We start from the raw sequence: 17,960 nt of genomic DNA on the forward strand, positions 1-17,960 counted from the left end.
CTAGCATGCACCTAAGATTCTATCCTGATTCGTCGGGTCCACAGTGCTGGGAAGAGGGGCTACGCCGCAGAATGGATCTGTGCATCTTTGCTAACTACAGGCCAGGAGGGGACGATGGGTGAGCCACACTCTCAGAGATAAAACAGCCTGTGACAAAGCCAATGAGAATTCCATTACAATCTCATCAGTCTGTAAGATCCTGTAAATCCCTGTAAATTCTTCAGGTGTATTATTTATATGAAGCAGGCTCTCGGCCCACGTGATTGACGGCAAAACTCTAATGAATGTACTTGTTTGGAGGGTATGAGAAAGGTGGTAGCCTTGAAGAAACATCCCACTCTGAGAATGAGTTTGGAGAGAGAAAAACCCCAAGGAGGAGAGTGGATGGATACTACTTACTAAGAGGAGAAGGTAAGCAGCGTTCCTGGGGCCTGCTAATGAGAAGAAGAACAGGGGGCCAGAGAGGCTGCACAGCGAGGAAGGGCCGCTGGTAAGGAAGAGGGGTTCCCCTCCGGAGACTGAAGACCGTCTGTCTGAGAATCCCACAAGGGTGGGGGGTGGAGGAAGAAACCCCCCCGGAAAACCTCCTAGAGATTTTTACAGACAGCTAGTCCCCCATCATCCACCTCATACAGAGATCCTGTGATGAAAAAGTGTTAGATAAACCATGGAGTGAACACTCGTGATACAATCCTGCAGAGGGAAATAGAGACAGCTGTTAGAATGCAACGTGAGCTTGTTACCTGATTTACGTAGAGAGACATTTCACGAAATGTTTCTTCAAAGATGGACTCAGAGTGGGTTAAACCCTTTCTCTGTCTTCAAATAATACAGGCCCCTAGGTGCTTGTCCCTCTGAGGATAGGGAGGTTTTGAATACAAATAACCAGAAGAGCAATTCCCCTGGTGATCCTGAAGCTTCTGCGGGTTCACTAATGACCAAGAGAAGGGAGTAAACAGTACCCTCACTAACAGACCAAACGAAGGAGGTGTATAGACACCCGCAAGGATAGAGAAATGATAGCAAATGGTTTGCTTGGATAAAGAAAATGCGCCGGGGGAAGAAACAGATTCAACTGAGGACAAGTGTCACCGAATACCTCTGGGGTATTGTCCAGAGAAACAAGGTAGTTAACGAGCTAGGGAAACCTGAAAAGCAGTGTTGCCGAAAGAGGCCAGAGCAGAGAGAGAAGAAGAAACAGGTATGTGTTTGCAAGGTGATCCTGAAGGTCAAAGAGGCAAAAGCAAAAATAATGGCTGAAGACAAACATTCTTAGTTATCTAACCATTATGATAGCTAAGCCCATGTTTTTAAAATTATACTCTTGGAGAATACTTGTGTTTGTAACTAGGTCAAAGTGTCCCGTGGTACAAATAAGTGATTGTGTTCTTTTCCAATTTTTAGGAAAAAAAAATGTTATCAGACAAAGGTTCACAGTGTTAAGGTTTTCTTCCATAAGTATTCAATATTTGATGCTTACTCTATGCTTATGTACGAATCTAATGTTAGATGGTTTGTGATTCAATCGAAAAGCATACGTGAATTAATTTTGTTTGGTATCTGAAAATAGTCCAAGAAGAGCTCTGAGATTTTCAAACATCCCACCTCCTGAAGAAGTTTGAGAATCTAATTCAAGTGAGGGCAAAGTCCAGAGCAGGATAAAACCAAACCCAATAGCTTCTGTTTTGGGATGTTGTAATTCTACTACATTTTGTACAAACCAGTATTTCTGGGAAACACAGTGGCCTAATAAACATTACAGAAATGACCTATCCCCGGTTTCCACAGCTTTAAGTGAGAATATGAGGGACCAGCAGACAGTAAGGAATCTTTAAAAGCCAGCTAGTACTTTCTTCAAATCCCATCATTCAATACCAACTATTCAACATTATGCATCATTTAAATACTGCATTAATATGCATGGTATCCAAGAGGTTATGCACTATGCCCTTGAGATTTTTACGGCTGCAAAGGCAAAGAAGGAATCAAATTATCTAGTTTGACTTTCCACATCCTTTAAATAAATAGGACATTTAAGGATCACCCAGGAAAAGGGTACAAAAATTATCATTTCGACGTGGTTTAGAACCCCGTCTTGCTCAGAGACGGAAAGGCTAGCTGACTTTTTGATGTCTCTACATGCCAGTAGAGACAGGCACAGAAAACCTGAGAGCTGGTTCCACTGATGGAATCCTCGGAGCTCTGTAACTTCCTCTGAGTTGAGATCCACAACTCTGTGTACCACCACCCTCCTTGGCCCACACCCCCTCACCCATGCCCTCAGCCTTTGCAGACTCCTGGAGAGATTCCTTTACTGCTTACAAAGGGAATCTGCAGATATTCTCTGAGTTCTAGTACTTCTAAAGTAAGCCGTTAAATATATGTTCTGATGTATAAGCTCTTAAAGTGACTGCTGCAAATGACCATTTTTTCTCATTCTCCTCCTTTGCTTTGTGAATTCTCTGCCTTGATCATAACATACTTATCTCTGTAAATGGGAAAAACATCATTTCCTTGGCAAAAAAAAAAGGTAGAGCTGTAACATTGACTGGTATCAAATTTCCAGAAAGTATAATTTTTCTATCATTTCATTCATATTAATGTCATCAAAAGCCAGAAGTTATAAGTGATTGGGAGGCATTGGAAGGCAATCTGTGACACAGCTGCCCTTCAGTGAGCTGAATATATTAAACTCTTATACGATTTCTGTAAATATTCAGAGCACTACAGACCTTTGTGTCGCCAAACCCTAATCCTGGGAGGAAGTGGCTTTGGAGGATAATAAAAACCAGAAATATTTTGAAGCATTATCTCTGCTTTTTCTGCATATCATTTTCCAGTATACCATATCAATATTTCAGCTCTGTAAAAAGCTGTGTAATCACTTTACTTCACCTGTCAAGAAATCATGTTGGCATCTTTCTCGCTAGAAAACTAATACTTGTGATGCTTTTCTGACGTCATGATACGTCTGTCTTCTTCAGTATAAAGAAGCCAGCTGAGATTGTTTTCAGTAAGATTTTATAGAAATTCGAAACTAAATTTAGTGTGGTAAAATATGTGTGCTTTTCCCCTTCAGAAAAAAAAAATTTATATTAACATTACTTTGAGCCCACATTAATCATGTAACTTTTTTTGTGGTTCTGATAAGAGTTCTTCATTGGGTAAAAATACTCTATCAAGGCTGATTTATTGGTTTTATATGTTAGACATCTATGTGCTTTGTGATGGTCGTTTGGGGCAGGCAGTTTTCTCTTTTGCTCTATTTATACTCTAAAAGGATTTAAATATATTACAGTTGTTACAGTGGGGTCATCTGAAAGGGGTGTGTACTAAAAAATGAATCGGGTGGCACCCCCTTCAAATGTAAAATTAATTCCTCCTTGTGGTCGTCTGGCTTCTAACGATCTTAAGCCCCAAACATTAAGATTCTGTAGTTACATGTTCAGTAGGTCAGCAGCGGGGATTCCAAAACAGGGTGAGGTCACGTGAGGCCCACCACCTGGATTCCTGAACAGTGGGGCCAAGCATGGGACTCACGTGATGGTCGCAATGGCCCCGGGCGTGAGATTGAGGAAACCCAGGCCTACTTCAAAACACGATTACTCTCAAAACATCTGACACATTTTCCAAGTGTAGATATATTTTAATTTTATCTTAATCCTTTTGAATAAAATTATATAGGCTTTATAATATCAGCTTTTGTCTCCTGACATAACATGCATAACTTTTCCCCACTCTTTGTTTTAGAAAAGAAGCAATAACCTGTTTCCAATATGAACTCAAGGTATAGTCTGGTGAGGACTCCTTTCACGGTGCTACTTAAGAGGAAACGCTCCTTTTTTTGGTCAATACTCTGTCCTTGGACAGGTATAAAGGTCTCCTCAGTCACCCTAGTCAATCAATCGAATTTCACAAGTCCATAGTCACATACACAAAAAATATATAGTTTTTTATTGTTCCAAACATAGGACTAGAACAGTATCTGGCTCCCACACAAGTAGTTGTTCAGTAACTATTTTTTCAGGGAGGGGTAGCGGGGCAGGCACCACAGATGTGCTCCTTTGAAGGGAATTAAGTTGGAAACTGGAGAACAGTACAGAAGTGGAAGGGATCCGGACCCTGCCTTCTGGGACAACAAATAGGAGATAAATGTATGAAAATGCCATTTACTTCCATCAGAGAGAAAATGAAGAAATGTATCCCAAGCTTTACAAGTACAATTAAAGCCATTTCCAGACCCATCTATGGAGGAAGTGACCATCTTGGTGAAGCTTAGTAACCAAAGGCAAAGGCAAAGCACACTTCAGGATTTATAAACAAAAAAACCCCACAATGACTGCAGGAGTATCAAAGATTAGAAGATAAGGAGGTGAGAGCGGCAGTCACTGCCCCCTGCCTGGCTGGGACTCACTGGGAACCGCAAAGCACCCTGGGGACCCCTTCCCTGTCTTTGGATCTGACCCAAGCTTCATAGGTAGCTTCTGCCTTCCACTGCATCTCCAGCACCCAATGCACGATGAGCCCCCTGTAAGGATTCACCACCATCATTGCAAGCACTAACACCTGAATAAGGCTGCAAAGGCCTCCACACCAGCACCCCAAGCAACACCTACAGCGGCAGCTCCAAAATTTCTATATAGAATAGGCTTAATGATACGATGGGAGGAGGAGTATTTCCGTAGCAAGTACTCAGTTTTTACTTCCACATATTCACTTAGGGGTGCTTCTTGGGGTGGCGGTGATGATGGGGGCCCAGAGGGCCTCTTCCCCACACCCGCTTCTCCTGGCCACCTCACTTCTTCCCCAACAACCACCTTGAGAGGGAGGGGTCATGCAATAAGACACTCAGGCATCTCACCACCCATCTCATACCCACCTAGAAGGGGCAGAGCTACTTCAGTGTAAATGGTCTCAATCCAAAGAGTAATCCCAGAGTAGAGTAAACCTGATCTTTCAGAAAGCTGGATTCAGGCCTCACCTCCGCCAAACCCGTTTCCTAGAATGACGCATACACCTGCGAAAGCCACAAAGTTTTAATTTCCTCTTCCATTTGAGCTAAAAAACATGCTGCTGCCCTGTGTAAGAAACACACATCGGGGCCTTCCCTGGTGGTGCAGTGGTGAAGAATCCGCCTGCCAATGCAGGGGACACGGGTTCGAGCCCTGCCTGGTCTGGGAAGATCCCACGTGCCGCGGAGCAACTAAACCCGTGCGCCACAACTACTGAGCCTGTGCCCTAGAGCCCGTGAGCCACAACTACTGAAGCCCGCGCACCTAGAGTTCATGCTCCGCAACAAGAGAAACCACCGCAATGAGGAGCCCACGCACCACAACGAAGAGTAGCCCCCATTCGCCGCAACTAGAGAAAGCCTGCGCAGCAACAAAGACCCAACGCGGCCAAAAATAAATTAATTAATTTATTTTTTAAAAAAGCAACACACATTTGGCCACAGATGTTATGTACTTCCGGTTGCACTACTTGAAACAGAGGTGAATTATCTCCCCCCATCCCTCAAGTGAGAGGATTGGGCTGGAGCAGTGGTTCTCAGAGTCTAATGTGCACACAAATCATCTGGGCATCTTGTTAAAATGCAGATTCTGATTCAGCAGGTTTGGGATGGAGCCCGAGACGCAGCGTTTCTAACGAGCTCCCAGGTGGCGCTGATGCCGTTGCTCCACGGACCACACGAGGAGAAGAGACTAGAGCATCTGAAGGTTCCTTCCCGTTCTAAGCATCTTAACATCTCCGTCAATGGCATGCTTGGCCCCTTACACCCATCAGAAAGGTTACGTTCACGTCACTATGCTCACAAGCCCAGTTCTACACCTTCCCTCCACTGGCCCAAATCTACCCCAGGTCAAGGGTGGGATCCATCTCCACGAGGTATTCCTTAACCGTTTTTTTTCTCCCCAATGATCATTTTCTTCTGAAGTCCTCTAGCACTTAGAGGTTTTGCCCTCTTGCCTTGCACTGGTCACTGGTTATTTTTTGATGAATCTAACTAAATTATACGCTAATAGGGCCATGTCCCCTAATCTCTTCTTTCTCCGGGAATACTCTCACGTGGCCGGCTCCTTTTCAGCCTGCAGTTCTCAGTGCAAACCCCACTCCTTGGCGAGGCCCTTCCTGAACACCGATGGAAATTATTCTCTCTCAATGTCCCCTCTGACCAGTCACAGCACCCTCTTTTAATTTCTTCGTAACACTCAGCAAGGTTTGAAATTTCCTCGCTTGTTTACTTACTTGTTCATTATCTGCCTCCCCCCCACCCCAGAGAGGCACTTTGCTTACACTCTTCATCACTCTATCCACCGGTGCCGAGAATGGTAACTATAACATAGTAGGTTATTTGTTGAGTGAATAAACGCAAGAATCAAAGAGCTGGGCACACAAGAGGCACTTAGGAAAATGCTTGTGGGATGAGTCAGAGACCTGTCACGAAAGCACTAATCTTGGAATCTTATGTTTCTTTACTTTTGAAAATGAGTTCCTTGTCTGTGCTTCTCCTTTCCTGCTGGGTACTCACAGAAGCTCACGTCACAATTAATTTTGAAAGGCGCTTGGACATGTGAGTTTTTATTAGTTCTCAGTAGGACAAGTCTTCTACCTGTAGTGCTTGTGGATTACAAGAAATAACGGGAGCAGTGTCAGTGTGGACATTCAGGAGATGTTTTGGGAGCATAGGGCACATTTAGCTGTGGGTTTCTTCTTGGCTGTTTCCATTGATGGAGCCCTGTCTGCAGAGCCCTTTACAAGCTCGGCTTTGATCAGCTTTCAGGCCTGCCAACACACCCTGGTTTCTCACTTTGGACCTCAATTATCTTATGAAGCACACGATCCAGCTTTGACGGTGTACCTGGAAAATGGTAGGAAATGCAGGCCATAGGGGGAAACTGAATGTACAAAAATGAACCTACTTATTAGAGAAAACAACCACTGGTCGGTCTCTTGAGCTTGGTGATTTGCAAAATTAAGAACGAATGGTGCTGAAGGCAGAACGCGAAGGCTGTCTTTGCCACATGCCATTTGTCTGGAATGGAGGTAAAGGCCCCCCGTACGATGTGCTCTACGGAAGCCTCTTTAGACGTTTCATCATTTCCTTTCCTTTGTGGTGTAAGCATTTGGGCTTGAACACTAACAACTTTCAGAAACACAAGAAACAGGCTGGATCGTGACCTTGACACAGCATGAGTTTACCCTTAGATTCCAAACAGAAGTTCTTGAAAGCGATGCTGAGCTCCTGCTCTCAGAGGGTCATCTGTGGGGCTCTGGGGAGTAAAGGCAGAGGCAAGCGCCAGTCCTTCTGGCACAGCAGTGTCCGTGGGGAAGGGCTAGAAACACAAACCACGTAACCTCTAACTGTGAGAAACCAAAGCTTTCCCATCCTTGGGCTTCTACGTTCTATTGCTCCATCCAGGCTCTGCTGGGTGTTTTCTTTCTTGCCTCTTCTGTTCCAAAAGAAATCTAATGGGGCTTTAATCCGCTGTTGCATTTCCTGTTTTCTGTTTTATCAGGCTCTTTTGTCCTTTGCATGTGCCATGAAAACAGTGTGAGGCTACCAAGGTATGTAATGGTGGGGATAAAGATCAAAGACTGTGCCCGCTGAAATCTGAATTTCAGCTAAACAACACATAGCTTTTGAGCGTATGTTCCATGTGAGATTTTATTTGCTAAATCTATTGCTTGGTTTATTGTTTTCTTTGGTCGTGTTTTTGTTTGTCCTACTGTCTTTTATGGGCAGGGGTATGAAGAGGGAACAAGAAGAGAGGAGGAGTGAGACATCTGGTGTCCCGCGTTCAACCTCGAGATAGTGGTTTCCTTCTTCTGCTGTAGAGATGCCAGAAAAAGGCTTTAGAGTCCTTTCTGTGAAGTCCTCAACCTCCAGTCTGAAGACTGTCCTCTTGGTTGCGTTTCTGCAAACTCCTGATTTGCCTCTAGACTGACATGAGTTTGAAATCTGGGTCCTCCAGCAAACTGACATGAAAGGGCCCTTGTAACTGCAAAATGAGGGAGGTAGCAATGGAGAAAATGTTTCCACTCCCCTGGAGAGTGGGCTCCTTGAGTGGCACCGGGCCAACGCCACGTGGGCCACAAGGGCAGGTGTCGTGCAATCACCACAGCTGATCCTGTAACTCCGTTTCAGAGTGATTAAGTGCAGGGACCTCCCATGTAGATGCTGGCGAATGTGAACACAACGGGAGAGTGAGGGTAACAAGCTGGGAGAAGATGTGCAGGCTAACGAGGATGACGGCTAAACGTAATGAGTGTGTACCACGCGCTAAGCGTTAGTGAACATGAACGAACCTTGTTTAATCCTCACAGTAATGCTATCAGGTAGGTGGGTGTCAGGATCCCCATAACAGATGAGGAAACTGAGGCAGAGAAGATTACATCATTTACTTAGCTGATTAAATTACATCGTTAGTTTGTGGAGGATACAAACTGGTTCCAGAACACACGGCCCTAAACTACCTCTGTTTCTGCAGCCTGAACAATCTGTGCGATCAGGGCGTGGGGAGAGGTAGCGATCGCTGAGCGGCTGACACAAGCAAAGCCTTTCCCACCGCATGTTCCTGGAGACCAAGGGGGGCCTGAGCGGGCCTACGGCAGGCCAGCCACCATGGCGTCTCCCCTGAGCAGCCCTAGGAGTACAGGCAAGCAAGCCGCCAGCCCAGGGGATGAAGTGATCAGGGTCAGTGAATGGACTGTGGATTACTTATGAAACGGAATACATTACATAAGGGTTGTTTTTAAGAAAAAGCAGATGAAAGATTTCAGGTCAGAGTTTAATCCAACTAAACTAAGCTCATCTTTTCCCTCTTCTTTTTTCCCAAGGCCTTCATTCCTGTCCTGCTACCACATGTTCTGAATGTTGGGCTGAGCCCCGAGTTCTTGAGACACCGGTGAATTGTTACCATTAGGCAGCCTTAGCCTTTCAGTTTCCAGCAGGGTGAAAGGGAGTGTCCCACAATCTCAGAAATCATCCCAACTGAACGGCCAGTGCAATTAGAAAGGAAGTAACTCCAGAAGGGCCAAGGGCATCATTGTTCCTTTCAAAATAACTACATAACTCGGAAACCCGTGGGAATGTATGGTGATATATTATTACAGAGGTGATAAAGGACTCCACTGGAAACAGATGTGATCTGATTTCCTCTGATACCCTGAGCTGAGAACAAAATTACTGAAGGTGATAACACTCAGGAGAAATGAAAGAGTTCAAAGTTCCAAAGAACTTAGTTTGGAAGGAAGCCTTTGAATATTAAACCATAAATTTTATTGCAGTCACCAACGAAAGAAAAATATGTCCCAAGGCCGGTCTGTCTAGAAAAGGATGCTTTTCTTTTCTCCTCAAATCCCTCAAATGAGTTTTAACTGTGCAAATGAGGGCTATAATTTATGTAGAAATTTGAAACTATTAATGGCTTAATCCACCTCAGACGGTATTGAAGTTCTGCAGCATGATTCCCGTTTACGCAGCTCAGCAAACAGAGGCCCACGAGGATAGGAGCTGCCACCCGTGGCCCCTGGCAGCTAGTTGTGTAATGAGATGAGATCTTAGATCCAATCTTTGTGCAAAACACCAGTTTATTACTGGGATTCAAGAAGTCTAGATGCTCAGAGGCAAAAAAAAAAAAAAAAAAAAAAAACCAAAAAAACCCAAAAACCTTTTCAAATGACTATTAGACCAAGTGATTTCTCTGCAGTGATTTCTCTAAAAAGAAACACTCGAATGTGGGATTGAAAACCTTCCCTTGGTTATGGCTTGTTTTCTAGCATTCTGAATCTGAGCAGGAACAGAGAGGTAGAAGGTGGTGGGTTCTGAATACCCTGATCATCATCCAGCTTCATTATTTGCTTGGAAAGGGGGACAGAGGCCACCTTCCAAACAAGCAGGTGCAGGAGCTTTCCTCTGAGGAAACATTTCTCCTCCACCCCCTCCTGTCTCCCCACCATCTCCATCCCCATATGATCACATTTCTCTCTTTAAACCCCGTAACGTGTTTGGTCTTTATTGTTCTTTCTGCAAGGTGCAAGCTCTAGCTTCAAACACAAGAGAATGCTGTGCACCTTGAGGAACAATCTTGTAACTGGAGCTGGAGGCAGCAAAGCCCTCCTGGGTGGGATCCGTGGACCCTTAAACAGCCAAACTCAGAATATACAACAGCGCCCCCAGCCAGATATTTCTGTCTGGACCCCAAAGTTCAGACAGCACCTGCTCTTCTGTTGCTTTCTTCTTGAACCTCGGCTGCCCCATTTCAATAGATAATTGAAAACTTTCTTACTTTCTTCTCAATTCTCCACGGGGAAATTCCACGTTGAAATTCTGTTTTCCCTGTCATTTTTACTTTACAGTTGAGAGGGCAGGGATGAGCTAGGAAACAGGATTTCTCTCTCCCTCTCGCTTTTTAAAAATGACGTAGGGAGTTTGGACGGCCTCCCTACCCCCACCTCCCCTCTTTGGATTCTAACCCTGATTCCTGGAGAATGACAGTTTTCCTTTCCATGTTTGCTGATGACCGCGCGGGTCGGAGCAGGAGGGGCTGCCCAGCGAGAGCCCCGGAGCCGATTCTCATCTCCGATGGGCCCCAGCTGCCCGCGTCCCGGGGAGCGGCCGAGGTCCCGGGGAGGCCGGCCACAAAGCCCGGCTGGGCTGGAGCGCGAGGACAGCGGACCGCGGCTGCCACGAGCCCCGCGGGGCGCGCAGCTCGGCGGGGGCGGCTCCACTCGGCCGGGCCCGAGTTCGCTGGGGGACAACTTACTGTGTTCGCTCTGCGTCCACACTGCCAACTCCCAAGTGGGAGGGGGGAAACAGCAAAGGCTTTGTCGTGTCCGAGAGTACAGGCAACAAAAGAGGAGAGAGGAGAGGGGAGGCGGGCAGGGAGACGGGGGCGCTACCCCGTGCCCCCCGAGAGCGCCCCTCGGATGCTGATGGGGAGCCCCTCCCGGAGCGGCGGCCCCTTCTCTGGGCCCCCTCCGGCCCGCTGCTCAGACAGGTTAGTTGGGAGAAAAAGAACAAAGCTCCCAGCCAGGGCAGGCAGCGGTCCCGGGGCGCCCCGGTGGACGGGAGGGCCGAGGCCCAGGCGCCCGGCGCCCTGCCCTCCCCGCGCGCGCCCCCGGCCCGGGCCCCCTCCTCCGCCTCCCCTCGCGCCTCCCAGTCCTCGGGGAAGCGGTTCTTCCGAAGGGACGCGCGCCCGCGGGAGAGGAAGTGGTGGGAGCGGGGGGAGGCCGGCGGGGAGGCGGGGAGCCGGGGAGGAGGCGGGGGACGGGGGGCGGGTGCGCCCCTGAGCTGCCGAGTCGGGCCGGGTACCGACTGCCATCCTGCAGCAATTTCCCTGTGTCATGGCTCCGGTCTCTTAGCAACAGCCGCGGGTCCGGCCGCCCCGAGCCGAGCGAGCCGCCGCCGCGGGCTCAACTCCACCCGGCGGAGCCCGGCGCGCCGCAGCCACACAAAGAGGCGCCGGGCCGGCCGGGAGCGCCGCGGGAGGGCACGGCGAGGGACCGGGGCGGCGGCGGCGGGGAGAGAGGCTCCAGGCAGGATGCAGCATGCGGAGGACCTGACACTTCTTGGAAACTCTTGGAAATGGCTCCCGCCCCGGCACCGTAGGGGGCTGCGCACCCCGGGCCGGCGCTCGCCCCCGCTGGGCTGCTGAGCCGCGCACGGATGGAGGGCCTCGAGGCTCTGTCCCTGCGCTCCGCCGTCGGCTCGGGCTGAAAAAGTTTCTCCATGGTTCCTTTGTGTAGCCCGAGCGCCCGTTCGCTGGCCGCGAGCTGCCCCAGTCTTCCCGGGTAAGTGATCCAGTGCTGCCATTTTGAGCAATCCTGTCTGTCCCCGGCCCCCGAGCGGCCCCTCCCCAGCCCTCCTGCCCGAGCCCCGGTCCCCCGGGCGGGTGTTCGGGAGAGTAATTTTCCTGGGCGGGCTACACGGCATGCGCTGCCCAGATAAAAGCGAGTTCAGGATTGCCCTCACTTCGCTCCTGCCTGTTTTCTTTCCAGAGGCGGACTCCCAGCTGCTGCACTCATGTGACTCCAACATAAATAAGCAGACCTAATAAGAAGGGCAAGGGGCTCGCTGCCCTGCCAGTGAGGGACCGGGGGTCGAGTCCCGGGCAGGGCAGGGCGCTCCCAGTCCTGTGGGCTCTGAGCCTCAGACACCGAGCGGGGCGTAATCCATCATGAGCCGAGAACTTGAATGTCTCTCCTGGAAGCGGTTGTATTTTTAGACATCCCTCCTTTGCTTCCCCATCCTCCTCCATTCCTTAACCACCCAAAGACCAGCACCAGGCAGTAAACTGCTAGGGCAGCCAAGCTCGAATGATAAGTTTGTTTTCCTTCGTTCTGTATGAAGAAAAACTCAAAGGTGGGTTTTCCTTGCTATCTGACCTTTATCGGTATTTCCCGTCAGATGTTAATACATAATAAAGGAGTTCAGGCTTCAGCAGAGCTGAAGGAATAATAAACTAGGGAGTTAATTACTAGCTGTTAAATTAATTTTAAAGATCTTCTGTAAATGATTTGTTGAAACCCATTCCAATCTTCCTTACACTCTACCCAGAGCCAAAGCTGGCCTTGCTGAGGTGAAATACAGGTGTGGACCTTCCTCTCCCAAGACGTCCAGCATCCATATCAATGCCCAACAAAATGTTAGTTAGCGCTTCTCTCCTCTGGGAGAGCCACCTTGCCAACTGAGTCTGGGTTTGCTTCTAAAATGTCTGGCTTCCTCAATCCTTCTTAAAATAATCACAGATCTTCAGATTATTACATTAAAGATGCTAGAGTCTAAGCCGTCTTTGTGTTACAACTACATAATGAACGTGTTCACTTGGGGGTGGGAGGAAGGGATGGACAGTAAGCTACTCTGGTTTGGGGTTTGTTGGTTTTTTGTTTTTTGTTTTTGTTTTTTTTCAATCTGTACTGACTGGTGCAGCTTCTTAAAAACAAAATTCAAAAGGTTCATAGATGTCTCTCTACTAACCCTCTGTAACCTACCTCATGTTTAACCCCTCTCTAACCCACCTGGCATTCCTCCTTACTGAAAACCAACTAAGTTCCAAGGAGATACTGATTTGCAAACATTGGAAATAGTTGATTACCATTTGCTTTTCCACCAGTGGAGGAATGATCCTGCCTGAACTGGTATGATGGAGGTGAATCAAGGGCCAAAGCTCTTCACCCAGGCACCAATTAAAAGCAAAATTCTACCTAAGTAATCCCACATTTCCAAAGGGTAATTTATTCTAAAACATTATTTTATAAAGGATATAATTCCCAAAGACTTGTGAGTGATATCTAAGCCTTTCAATTTCATACAATGCCCTTAATTTTAACATCTCTATTATAGAAGGGAACACAACCAATGGAACAGAAGACGTGTTACTCTGGGGATCCAGCAGGACTGAAATTTTTAGAAGCTGACAGATATCCACAGAGATGCGTCTGTGCATTTACCTACCCAAGCTTTATTATAAACAACTAAACTTCCTATAGGATAGTCCATTGACTGTTGCTGCCCTCCTTTCCTAAAAATGACCTCATGAGAAAAAGATGAAAACAGCTCTCACTTGGGGAAATGTCATTCTACAAATCGTTATTATGTAGACTGCTGTACCTAGTTAACTGCCTCCTCGTTTGAATATCTGGATTCTTTAGAACGTGCTGTTGGCACAGTAATAAGGGGTCAGAACGCTATTATGGCAGAGTTTGTTTTTTAGTTTTTGTTTCGTTTTGGTTTTAGATTGGAATTTTCCCATATGAGAAAAAGATCTTTCTCTTGGAGATTCTGGGGGACTTCTCAAATTCCCTGATGAGATCTAGCACATGATACCTTTAAGGGAGCTCCTCTGAGGGAGGAGAGGAAGCCAGAAGGAAGAGCGCAGTTACATAACCAGTTACCTCAAACTAAATATTCCACCCCAAGAAGCTGTCCAGATGTTGCAAAAGAGAAATGAGGAAGCAGCTGTAGAGGGATCAGCCTGCCTCTGGCTGTAAGCACAGTGATGGTGGGACACCAGCTGGTGGAGGGATCCATGGTCAGAGCACTGACAGTTCTCTACTGTTCTCCTAGCCATGAACTCTCTATTAATTATCTCGGGTAAATAATCCGTCTGCCAGGATATGATTTTTAATTCCCATCCAGTCTTTATAAATCAGTAACTTTTGTGACTGTTTTCGGGACCGTGGGCCTCACATTGACAGATCTCTCCGCTCGGTTAGAGACTTGGAACTCTAGGGCAGCTCCCTTGAGAAAGCCAGGAAAGCCCTGGCCCACTACCGCCGAGCCCCACATTTATTGATAGCTTTTACTAATGGTCAGAACGACGTTGGCTGTCAGGCAGGAGCGTTTGAAATGAGCACTGCTGGAATAGTACCTACAGAGTGAATGGAGGATGGGGGGGGGAGAAGGAGGTGGACTCTCAAAGTGTTTGATCGTCTCCTGATCAATTATGGCAACAGCACTTCTCTTCCCTAATCCGTTTCCCGCAGCCCCTGGTCTCTACCTAGGGCACTCCCGTTAGCGGGTAGTGGCCCTGGGGCGAGGGGCACGCACGTGGTGGGATCTGGGAGCGGGACCATGGCGGCGCGTGGGATGTTGCTGCAGCCAAGCCTACACCCTCTGACTGTCTTCCTCTGCTTTGCAGTGGGAGGAGGTGGCGGAGCAGCTAGTGGGCAGCTGGCGCCCCCGCCCCAGCACAGGCCTCCGCCCCAGGGGCTAGCCCCGCACTGCACCCGATCGCCATGATCGCCACCGGCGGCCTGCTGAGGATTTCCGCCAGAAAGCAGGATCCCCTCCGCCCCCCGAGCCAGGTCCCCCAGCGCAAGCGGAAAGCCAAGAAGAGGCGCAAGAACGACGTGGTGGTGGTGAAAGGCAAGCTGAAGCTGTGCTCCGTCTCCGGGCTCATCGCCCTCTGCGGGATCCTGGTGCTTCTGGTGGGCATAGCCTTGGCGGTGGTGGGCTACTGGCCCAAGGCCAACGGGACCAACAGGGAGGGGGGTAAGCTGCTGCCGCCCGCGGGCAGCGGCCACCGCGTCCCCACCATGACCAACAGCAGCAGCAGTGGCAGCAGAAACCGGTCCAGGAAGCACCCGGGGCCTCCGGAGGGGGTCACCGCCAGTTCCGTGGGCGCGCCCAGGAGCACGCCTCCAGCACGGTCCCCCGCGCCCTCTTCGTCCTCCTCTACGTCCGTGGGCTTCTTCTTCCGCATCTTCTCCGGCTACCTGCACTCGGACAAGCTCAAGGTCTTTGGGCCCCTCATCATGGGCATCGGCATCTTCCTCTTCATCTGCGCCAACGCAGTGCTCCATGAGAACCGGGACAAGAAGACCAAGATCATCAACCTGCGGGACCTCTACTCCACCGTCATCGACGTGCACAGCCTCCGCGCCAAAGACCTGGCGGCCGCCGCGGCTGCTGCCGCCGCCGCCGCCTCCTCGTCCTCTGCCCCCGCCTCGGCGCCCCCAGGGGCCGCGCCGCTCAACGGCTTCCTCAGCTACGTGCAGTCGCGGGGCCTGGAGCTGAAGCCCGGAGGCTGCGGCGGCGCCGGGGACGCCTTCGGGGCGACTGCGATGCTGGGCAGGGGTGCGTGGCCCCACCCCGCGGCGCTGGGCGGGGGCGGGGCCCGGGGCTCCGCGTCCCCCCCAGACCTGGCCTCGTCCCCGCGCCGCCAGCGGGAGCCCCAGAGCCTGGCGGAGGCCGTGTACAGCATCTACCGCGAGCGCTCCGGCGTGGCCGGCCGTCGCCGGGCCGCCACCGCGGTCGCCAGCAGCAGCAGCAGCCCGGCGCCCTGCAGCCCCCCCGAGAGCTGGGGGCGCCAGAGCACAGCCAGCTCCCTCGTGGGCTCCTCGCTGAGCGCCTTCGCGCTGCTGCCCCTGCCGGGGGACCGCGACGGGGACGCAGCGGGCGCGAGCCGCGGCTGGCAGCGGCCGCCCGGGGAGCGCGGCTCCCGGGAGATCCCGCGGGGCGAGCTCGACCTGAGCTTGACCGACCTCCGCGGCGCCCGGGGCGGCGCGCGCTGGGCGCCCCGCGAGCCTGAGGAGCCGGCGGGCGCGGCGGCCGCGCGCACCGCCAGGGGGCAGGGTGGCCGCCTGCCCAGGACCGGCAGGTACGCGGCCCTGCGACGCCGCAGCACCAGCGGGCTCCCGGACTACCGGGCGCCCTCGTCCCCCGAGCCCCCGCCCGCCCAGCGCAGCGCGGACCAGGACTCGAGCGTCCCGGCCCCAGCTGCCTCCCCCGAGCCCCCGCTGCGGCGGGAGCGCTCGCCCCTCGCCGGGCCGGACTCGCCGAGCTCCCAGTCGGATGACCGGTCCTGCAGCATTAAGGGCTACACCCCCCTGCGGGAGGCCGGCACCTCCCTGGAGTCGGTGGTGGACCCGGTGGCTGGTGAAAGCCCAGATGGTGAGGCCGCCACCTCCCCGGGGGCGGAGCAGAGCCCCCCGGAGGATCCCGGCCAGGAGCCCCCTGCGGGCGAGCCCCACCAGCGGGTGCAAAGGCAGTTTACAAACGAGAAACTCTTCATGATTTCCCGATCTCACTCCCCAGGGGTCGAGGACGGAGAACTGGAAACTACTGGCATTTAGGGAAAGAGGAGGCGAGAAAAGAGTGAGAAAATAGGAGAAACGCCCGCTTGAAGCAGTGAGCTTAACAGTTCCCTCTGTCCTTGGCGATTTATCCGAGGAAATCGTCCACTACCCAAAGAGCTGCAGAATGTTAGCCTTGAATTGCGTTCACGAGATTCCTGTAGATAACTCCAAGCAATTTTTTTTAAAAAAAGCAAACTAGTCTTATATGTCCGATGGTGATTGTATGTTCTATGAAAACCAAATGTATTAAAAGGCCAGCAATCTAGTTCATGGATAAAATTCTCTTAGTTTTCTTAGGATCAAAATAATATATTTTTGACAGTAACTGTGCACTTTACTCCAACTTTTTGTTTTGGATCCCTAATTTCCCTAACCTGTACTCTGCCGCTGGTTTTGTCCACAGCTGCTTGTGAATGACAAGCTTTTTGCCTCCTATGCTTTTGCGGAGCATAGAAGGGTCTATCTCGGTTCTCTGAGAACTGATATTACTAAATGAAGTCAAAGCCAAAAGCATGAGTTTGTCGGGAAAGAGCACTTTCCTCGCCCCACCCCTACTCTGCTCATCCAGTTGCCCAAAGGCCTCTCTATTTTTGAAAAGGGAATTTACATTTTGCTACTAGGGTGTCTAATGGAGACCAGAGGGGGCCAGCACCTAGATGGACTGTTACATTCCTAAATTTACTATATCAAGTACACGATACTTTATGGAGTACTATCACACCTGTACTGAAAATAGCATTAACATGAAAAAATCTTTTTTAATAAAACAAGTTTCCAAACAAACATAATACTCCCTCATTTTGCCTTGGAACTAATACTTCTAACACACATAAAACATTAGGCAGTTCAGCTGGTAAATCTAAGATATTTTGCGATGATACTGCTACTGCGATTCTAGCTCTCTTCCCGCAAAGTGCTCAGCACCGTCTTCACTCAATCAATTTCCATCATATTTTTAACTTTTAAATATAGGGTAGAATTGAACATTTGGGAGTGTGTCTTTCAAATAGAATGAAACATTAAATAAACAGTAATTTTCTACAGTACTTCTAGTTTACCTCTAAGTATTAATTTACAGAGCATCAGGCTTAATGTTCTGCTGTCATCCTCTTGGAGTTGACCATTTGATTTTTGCTTTTAAGTTCATGATCTTGAATCCGTGGCCTACATAGGCTAGCAGGTGATGTTTTAATAATGTGGTAGATTGTTTACGCTTGACTTTATTAAAAGTCAATTAGTTAATTTTCAAGACCAGTAGACAAACAGTAATTAATGTACTGTTCTGATGCCCTCTTCCGTGGAGTGTGAGCTGAGCATCTTAGGAACGGTATGGCTTTTTTTCACCTACTCGGTTACAAGTTCTACAGTTACGCACAGCT

General features: G+C 49.6%; 1 protein-coding gene across 1 annotated transcript; it reads left to right on the forward strand.

The window, feature by feature from the left end:
* Positions 1 to 11,502: 11,502 nt before the first annotated feature.
* Positions 11,503 to 17,483, forward strand: TMEM200C (transmembrane protein 200C). Its single transcript, XM_024120536.3, has 2 exons — positions 11,503 to 11,793; positions 14,643 to 17,483. The coding sequence occupies exon 2, from the start codon at positions 14,740 to 14,742 to the stop codon at positions 16,576 to 16,578; it is 1,839 nt and encodes a 612-aa protein (XP_023976304.1). The 5' UTR covers positions 11,503 to 11,793; positions 14,643 to 14,739; the 3' UTR covers positions 16,579 to 17,483.
* The last annotated feature ends 477 nt before the right edge of the window (positions 17,484 to 17,960 follow it).

Source organism: Physeter macrocephalus, chromosome 19 (assembly GCF_002837175.3).
Source record: "Physeter macrocephalus isolate SW-GA chromosome 19, ASM283717v5, whole genome shotgun sequence".
In the NCBI taxonomy this organism is placed as follows: domain Eukaryota; kingdom Metazoa; phylum Chordata; class Mammalia; order Artiodactyla; family Physeteridae; genus Physeter; species Physeter macrocephalus.

Bases quoted from the DNA above. Each gene is read 5' to 3' on its own strand.
- TMEM200C (XM_024120536.3), top strand. From the start codon at position 14,740: ATGATCGCCACCGGCGGCCTGCTGAGGATTTCCGCCAGAAAGCAGGAT.